The sequence below is a fragment of the Lipotes vexillifer genome, unplaced genomic scaffold (assembly GCF_000442215.2).
Source record: "Lipotes vexillifer unplaced genomic scaffold, Lipotes_vexillifer_v1.1 scaffold90, whole genome shotgun sequence".
Taxonomy (NCBI): domain Eukaryota; kingdom Metazoa; phylum Chordata; class Mammalia; order Artiodactyla; family Lipotidae; genus Lipotes; species Lipotes vexillifer.
The window spans coordinates 4,484,265-4,493,274 of NW_006782310.1; the positions used below are offsets into that span (position 1 = coordinate 4,484,265).

The 9,010-nt window shown below is 36.0% G+C and overlaps 1 protein-coding gene across 1 annotated transcript in view; it reads left to right on the plus strand.

Moving 5' to 3' along the window:
• The window catches only part of GALNT1 (polypeptide N-acetylgalactosaminyltransferase 1), a 69,445-nt gene that overhangs the window by 41,264 nt on the left and 19,171 nt on the right, over window positions 1-9,010 (plus strand). The window contains exons 5-8 of the mRNA XM_007455203.1: window positions 3,863-4,033; window positions 6,124-6,241; window positions 7,700-7,880; window positions 8,757-8,896. Coding sequence (XP_007455265.1) covers window positions 3,863-4,033; window positions 6,124-6,241; window positions 7,700-7,880; window positions 8,757-8,896 — 610 coding nt within the window. The remainder of the gene's footprint in view (window positions 1-3,862; window positions 4,034-6,123; window positions 6,242-7,699; window positions 7,881-8,756; window positions 8,897-9,010) is intronic.

A 9,010-nucleotide genomic window follows, 5' to 3' on the forward strand; every position in this document is an offset into this window, starting at 1 on the left:
CAGTTTTTTTTTTGGCCGCGCCACCCGGCATGTGGGATCTCAGTTCCCTGACCCGGGATCGAACCTATGCCCCCTGCATTAGGAGCATGGAGTCTTAACCACTGGACCGCCAAGGAAGTCCCCATCTCTCCCCTTTCAAAGATGAATTGCCTGGGCAATGAGAAGATACAGTAGCTTTAGGAAGAAGAACACTGCCTGAAGAAGAAATAGGATATTTCTGTAAATTGTTTTCTATATGTAACAGATGACTGATTTAGGAAGTGTTTGCTTGCGTAAAGACAATGTGTAACCGTTATGAAGCAGGAGCCTGGACCCGTGGAGAGAAAGCAATGTGAGGTGATGACAGAAATATGAAAGGGAAATTGGCTGAAATAACAACCACAACAACTTCCAGTTGGGCTGTGTGGTAGATTAGGTATCCTGAATAATGTTTCCAACTGAAAAAGCTAAGTGCTGGATAAATTCGAAACACATTTTTTTTAAAGATTTATTTATTATTTATTTATTTCATTTATTTTTGGCTGCGTCGGGTCTTAGTTGCAGCACGCAGGATCTTCAGTGAGGCACACAGGATTTTTCATTGCGGCACATGGGCTTCTCTTTAGTTGTGGCATGTGGGTTTTTCTCTCTGTAGTTGTGGCGCATGGGCTCCAGAGCAAGTGTGCTCTGTAGTTTGCGGCACACAGTCTCTCTAGTAGAGGCGCGAGAGCTCAGTATGTGTGGCGTGTGGGCTTAGTTGCCCTGCAGCATGTGGGGTCTTAGTTCCCTGACCAGGGTTCAAACCTGTGTCCCCTGCATTGTAAGGTGGATTCTTTACCACTGGACCACCAGGGAAGTCCCCAGAAAACATTTTTAAGTGCATCACCAAGTTGGCAGCAAAGTAAGAAATTCTGCAGATCTCAGAACAAAGTGCAAACAAGTAAAGCAGTCTGGGCACTAAAGCCAGCTTTCACTTGTAGGGTTTCTGCTGAACTTAGGGGACGCTGAGCTTCTGCCTTGAAAGACAAACAGATGGGAGGATGGGAGCCAAGGCCTGGGTCCCGCCTACAGTGGGAAGACGAATAGCAAACACCTGTATAAAGCTAGGCTCCTGATGTCTGTACTTCTGTGTTAGAATGAGAAATGAATCCCACCACACCAAAGACAACTTGGCTGTTTCAACCTTGGTATGGGGTGGAGGAGGGGAAAGGGATCTCCCCTAAGAATTTGTAAGCAGAACATAGAAAAGGGGTACCAATTCAGCTCTTTTTATGAGACTAGTATAACCTTGATATGAAACCAGAACAGATGTGGAAAATTACTCAAACCCACTCGCAAATGCTAATACGAAAATCTCACAGCACCAGCAAACTGAATCCAACTGAGATTTATTAATATCATATCAACATATATATATATTTTATATATATAAGTAAAGCATATCATATAACATATCAATATATGTAACATATCATTACTACTTGGTTAGTGTAATATTACAAAACCAATTCACATAATATACCCTACTAACATATTTCTGAAACTGTGATTAAAACCCTGTCATTAGGGCTTCCCTGGTGGCGCAGTGGTTGAGAGTCCGCCTGCTGATGCAGGGGACGCGGGTTCGTGCCCCGGTCTGGGAGGATCCCACATGCCGCGGAGCGGCTGGGCCCGTGAACCGTGGCTGCTGAGCCTGTGCGTCCAGAGCCTGTGCTCTGCAACGGGAGAGACCACAACAGTGAGAGGGGCCCGCGTACTGCAAAAACAAAAGCAAAAACAAAAAAATCCCCTGTCATTAAAACTCTGTAATCACTTTAGTAGATACAGAAAAAAGTGTTCATTTGTGATTAAAATGAACATTGATTTATGATTAAGAATACTTAGTAAACTATTATAGAATGTAAATTTACTAATTTAAGACGCTAAACTAATTTAATTTAGCTACACACACACACACCCTTAACTAGCAAACATCATATCAATAGAGAAATGCAGAAAGTATTTTTTGGAAGATATTGCACAAGATAAGAATGCCCTGAATTATTACTGTTACTCAGTATTATTAGAAGCCTTAGATTTTGCAATAATATAAGAAATAAAGGGTATAAGAATTAGAAAGGAAAAAAACAAGTGCTGTCAATTGCAAATGATGTGTTTTTTACGAAGAAAAGTAAACTATAAGTAGTAGAAATAATAAGAATTTAGCAGTGTAGCCAAACATAAGATCACCATAGAAAAGTCAGTTGCCTTCTCCATACCAGCACGAAGAGTTAGAAAATATAATGTAAAAAGAAGAAAAGAAATGAGACCATTTATAATAGCAATGGAAATCATAGGCTATAATTAGGAATATGTTTAACAAATGATGCATGAAATAGAAAACTGTTGAAATTCATTGGAAAATAATCTGAGCGGAGAGGATAATGTTCATGGATAGAAAAGTCAATATAAAAATGTCATTTCTCTCCACATTGATCTATATAAATTCAATGTGTTTCTAATTGAAAATCTCAACAGAATTTTCTTGGAGAAACTGGCTGATTTTAACATTTATCTGGAAATACACACATTTTAAAAAATAGCTAAAATACCCCTGAAAAAGAGGAGTCAAGTACAACTGGGCCTGCCCTACTAGACATCAGGGCTTATTTTAAAGCTACTTTAATTGTGGCAGTGATGTATTGATGCAGGAATTCACAAATAGACTAGTGAAACAGAGCCACTCCATGTTTCTATGAAAACTTGATTTATGACAGAGCAGGCACTTAATGATTACAACAGCAGAAAAAAAAAAGCCCGTTAGATAAATAGTGCTAGAACAATTGGTCATCCATAAGGAAAATAAACAAAGTTGGATACTTACTGCATGTAATACCCAAAATCAATTTCATAAGGATTAAAGATAAACATGAAAGGCAAAAATATAATTATTTTTGAAGATAATATGGGAGACCACAACAGTGAGAGTAAGGAAAGATTTGGAAGTGAGGAAAGCTTTCTCAAATAAGACACCAGTCAGATGGGGAGGATATCACATACTCTAAAATGTGGCTCCCAAGGGCTCTGAGCAGAGGGCACTGTTTCTTAGAAGGGGCTGTGGGCATATGTGTTTTTTCAAGTTTATAAAAATCACAATACCAAAAGAAAAATATTTCAGAGTGCGTGTTCAGACAATTTGTATGAAGAAATACAAACTGCAGGAAAAATACTCTTTCTAATCATTAGAAAAGATAAATTTTTTAAATCCAGAGATACTATGTAACATTATTATAGTAACAAAATTGCAAGAAGATAACATCCAAAGTTGTTAGTATTATAAGGAATCTGTATATACATATAACACTTTTGGAAAGAAGTTATGAGTAGTGCCACAAAAAGTTCTTTCCTTTAATTAGCTTATCTCACTCCTGGAAGTTCACTCTTAAAGCAAAAGTGAAATATTGTATATATGAACATGGTCACTTAGTATCTTAATAGCAAAAATCTATAAGAAACACAAATGCCCAGAAGTCATTTATTAAGAAAATTGTTAGCTTAAAATTATTAATTATGTAGTCATTAGAATTATTAAATATATAGTCATTAAAAGTTATTTTTGAATACTGTAGAAATATTTGAAGTACTTTTACATGTGGCAAATATATAAAAGTATGAGTGGAAGAGAGATGGAAGGTTATTTTCAATAAGTTATAAATAAATATGATAAATAATTATGATGCTAGCTTGGTAGGATATAGCAGGGAATTTTTTCACCATTGTCCATAACATAATAGAATGTATTTTTATTTTAAAAACACTTAGTATACACTTGTTATATAGTTGTTACGATAGCCCTCAAAAAAGAAGGTTTTAAAAGATTTTTAATTTGCTTTTATGATTTTAGGAAGACAGTGGTCTGTCCTATCATTGATGTGATCAGTGATGATACTTTTGAGTACATGGCAGGTTCTGACATGACCTATGGTGGATTCAACTGGAAGCTCAATTTTCGCTGGTATCCTGTTCCCCAAAGAGAAATGGACAGAAGGAAAGGTGATCGAACTCTTCCTGTGAGGTAATTGATTTGTCAAACATTTTCCCTAATGTGTTATTGGCAGGGGATTGTGAAGCATTGGGGATCATATTAGAAGGATTATATGTGTATTTTGAAAGACACGAAGGATTTGTGCACCATATATGTAGTTAAGAGCCATCTTTCATGTATACCATTATTTCAAAGAGGGATTTTTTTCCTCTGATGAATTAATAAAATTCGAATTTTTCATTTCTATAAATCTAGTGCCTGTGAGAAATGATGGTGACATGCATATGTTTTCATTCCTATATGAACATTTTGCAAATCTATAATTTATGCTTTAATTCAGTTGTTAGGGATAATAATATTTAACTTAAACCATCCCTTAATTAATTGTAAGTGCCAATATGTGAAAATAATACCTAAAACTGGGTAATAAAATGTAAGATTTTAAATTCAGACATGTACCATCTGATAAGGTTAGAAAAAGCTTGTTTCAAATATAAAAATAACTAGAATTGACAAAAGTATAAAAAAGGATTTCCATTAATGCATTTCTGCTTTTTCTTTTGTTCTATATTTGGTCTTATATAGATTTTTTTCAGAAAGGGATAAAAACCTTCATGCTATTCAGGACCTTTAGATAGACTTGAGCCTTCTGAGCCATCCTAGGATTCCAGTTGCATCAGCTTGCTGCTTCTGTAGTAACTGAGAGTTCCTGCAGCACCAGGCTTTTTAGCCTTCTCCTCTCCAGGAGAGGAGAAGGCTTCCCAGATCTATATTCCTTTGAATTAAGTCCAGTTCTGACAAAGTTGAAGAGAGGTTTCACTAATTTCTATGCTCTTTCTCCCTAGCCAGCCCGAGTCCTTTCCTAGCAAAGGGACTTTCCCACTCTTGGTGACAGTTCAAATCACCATCTAAACCAGGGGTCACTAAACATTCCATACATGATGGACTTCTTTGAAAAATCTGATAAAAGCTTTGAGTCTTCTCTAAAGTGGGACTGGGGGTGGGAGGCAGGGATGCACATGTGCAAACAGAAGGGTTTTTACATACAAGTCTAAGAAATTTAGAGAGATCCCCAAACCTGGGTCAAGAAACCCCTGCACTAAATGATAATGCAGGGTGTCAGCCTATTTATTTCCTTTGACTCCTAAGATATTAGACTTTCTCATTCTTTTTTCTCTTCTAAAATCAAAGTAAGTCCTAACTTCTTTGTGGAAACAACTATTTCTACTGGAAAAGCAAATGCTGCCACCCTCACCAGTGCATGGAATGAGTATGTTTTAGGGTTACATAGGTAGCCAGTTCATCCTAAAATATGATCTCCATAGTGTCCTCTGTCCCTGGAACTTAATTTCGGTCTCTTAGTTGGAACCCAGTTTTTCTCCATATTCATTCTTCAAGGAAACCAATATTTGGTATTCATTTATTTAAATCCTCCTTCATTATCATTTCTCTGCTTAATTCTACCTATTCCCACCCACTCTACATACCTAGGCCATGTTTTGAGGCAGAGAATTTACCATACTTGGTCAGGATGATGATCTCCTTACTTAGGAGGAGTATGTTGATTTTATTCTGTACTTTATCTCCTTCCTTAAAGGTTGAGGGAAAGGGCTTCATTGCTTTCATCCTGTTTAGTCTTACATCTTTGCAATATTTGCCACCCCTTAGAACCTGGCATGTTAGAGCTGCTAACATGAGTCTAGTTGGTTAATGTGGTCAACTGCATTTATGGTTGCTTGGAACTATGGAGTAGATACACACAGTCAGATGGAGCGGATTATGAGAAATAGCTTCAATTTAAGGAGTTTGGGGTAGAAGCTCAGTCAGGACCTGAGGATCAAGAAAGGTACTGAAGACAGTAAGAGCCCTTGGGACTGGGCAGGGAAGGGTGTCCAGGCAGAGAAGGATGTCCAGGTAGGAGCTGTGACAGCACAACTGGGGTGCAGGTCCAGCATAAAAACAAAGAAAGCCCTGGGAGCCTGTGTAAGTTTCTGAAGAGTGTGAGAATAAGCATTTATTCTGTAGTTACAAACAGTTATAAAACTACTTTTAAAAACAAAAACTGATAGTAAATTTTAAATTGTTACAATTAACGGTATAGTATTATGATTGAATTTCAGAACACCTACAATGGCAGGAGGCCTTTTTTCAATAGACAGAGATTACTTTCAGGAAATTGGAACATATGATGCTGGAATGGATATTTGGGGAGGAGAAAACCTAGAAATTTCCTTTAGGGTAAGTTCCCTTTGAAAAAAAGTAATCTGTATAACCTCAAATATGGATATGCTTTAAATATTTATGTTATCTCTAAATAAAAATTAAAAAGTGAATTTAATATGAGTTTAATCAGACTTCACAGCCTTCAGCCCATAAAAAGTTTGGTGATACTATTAAAGGTTCATTATAAACTATTTTAAGCAAATAATTCAGTTATATTACTAGTCCACCTGTAAAACTTATACAAGATTCCCCTGTTGTCTTTAATTTGTTACTTTCAAGGAAGTAATTCAAACTCTAAAAATAAACAAAAATAACACATAGTTTGTAGATGCTACTTTGTTACTTAACTGCCAAAAACATAATTTCACTTTCTTTAATATGCTTTGTCCTTCTGGTTTGAAAATTGTTCTCTCTTATTTAAACCTGGTCACTTCACCAGCTTTATATTTTTCCCCATAAAAAGAAAAAGGCAAAAGAATTCTGAAATTATTCTAAATGAATGTAACCCAGTCAACCTTAAGTCTTATGCATTTTCTGTTCGCAAAAAAACAACATATTTTTAAAATGACATAGTGTATTTCTGAAAATAATGAACTTTAGACACATGGCCTATAGTGGAAATCACACTGAACTGCGCTGAAGTCTAACCCAGCTAGCTTGCTGTGTTCCTGGTAGATAGCTTTACTCTTTATAAAAGGAGAGGTTTGAACTCCAGATCATCTTGGAGATCCTACTTAGCTGTATCACTTTATGATCCTGTGAAAATGTTAAGGTAGGCACACTGAATATTTAACAAAATCAAAATTTTTCAAAATATATTTTAATTGAAAATAGATTTTGACTTATGGAAAAATGTATTTTGAAAGGATAATTTCGTTAAGGATGTGAAACCAGTTAATGATCTTTCTTTTACCCCTTTTTTGTTTTTATTCTCACAAAACACCATAGAGTGTGCTCTCACTGTCCACTGAATAACTCACGAGTAATCAAGTTTAGATTCCTAGGTTCTGTTTAATGTACAGGTTGTGACAGGTTTGGAGAAGGAGGAACAGATAGGACTCTGGCTGAATACTGCATGGTCAAAGTTTTTGACCACAAACCATATTAATAAATATACACACAACCCATAATATAAATATTTCATGAAACAGTATGTCCTTGTTAGTACTGGCTGCAGTTCATCAAATTTGAATTTTATGACCCTTGTAAGAGTGACGGCCTGCAGTTAGAGAAATACTGCTGTGGACCTCAAGTCTTTTCTGTATTTTGCATTTACCTATCTTTCTGAATTTAACCTTCAACTTCTGGTTTGATCAGAACCAAAAATTGAGGAAGCACTGGCTTTGGGACCATATAGCAGGAGCTCCCTTGATTCTGTGAAATTCCAGCTATGAAACTCAATAAGATGTGAACCGTTTTTATTTTTTATAATTATCAGTGTTTAAAACTGGTCTTCTTTGCTGTTGTTTACAGATTTGGCAGTGTGGAGGAACTTTGGAGATTGTTACTTGCTCACATGTTGGACATGTGTTTCGGAAAGCTACACCCTACACGTTTCCAGGAGGCACAGGGCAGATTATCAATAAAAATAACAGACGACTTGCAGAAGTGTGGATGGATGAATTCAAGAATTTCTTCTATATAATTTCTCCAGGTTAGCATTATTTTGCATTAGAAATACAAAACTAACTTTCTTGGTCTGATCCTAATGCATTCTGAAGAGAGATAAGAAGGAGTGGAAGAGAACCTCTGAGCAGAGGCGAGACACCTACCTCATAGGTTGTAAGGAGTAAAGGAAGTCACATACGTATAGAAGGTGCTTAGCAGAATGCCTGGTATATGTAATTAACAATAACAATACATGATCCAGTCTTGCAGAAGTCACTATTGGTCCAGGTGCTTTCCATGTTCTTTTTTTTTTTTTTAAACCTAACTGCAACATTTAACATGTATATGAAAGCGTCAAGTATTTCAAGGCCAGTGCAGAGCCCTGTAACATGCCTTCAGGGACTTCTCTCCAGGAGTTTTTCTCTGCTCTTCTGAGCTTTGTGGCAACAGCTCTTCCATCAGCTATAAATCTGCCTGGCATTGTTACCATTCCATCCTCTTCCAATCACCACAAGACTGTGCAGTGGCAGCACACACAATTCAGTGAGCTGTGAGAGAGAAACCTGACTGGAAACAATTGCTCTGTTTAACCTCTGTTTCATATTTAGGCAAAATTGGTCTTTATTTTTGTTTTTGCCTTAACAAATATTAAACTTTTCTGACCCCATATAACTTACATTTGTGTGTAATATTATTAGCATATATATCATTCTCAGACAAATTTAATTTTTCTTTGAAAAACACATATATTTCCTTGTTTTATACTTTGGGAGGTGGATTTATGGTATGTCACTTGTATAGTCACACATCACCAAAGTGATACTACTTTTCCTGTTTGACTGGCTTTTTAGATGCAATATATAAATAGAAATGTGTTACCTAACGGAACATTAATAATTCAGTCACTTATTTCTTTTAACAGGTGTTACAAAGGTAGATTATGGAGATATATCATCAAGACTTGGTCTAAGACACAAACTCCAATGCAGACCTTTCTCTTGGTACCTAGAGAATATTTATCCCGATTCTCAGATTCCACGTCACTATTTCTCTTTGGGAGAGGTAAAAAAAAAAAGAAAAATTAAAAAAAATATATATATGTGTGTGTGTGTCTATATATATATATATATATATATATATATATATATATATATATATGTATGTATATATATATAT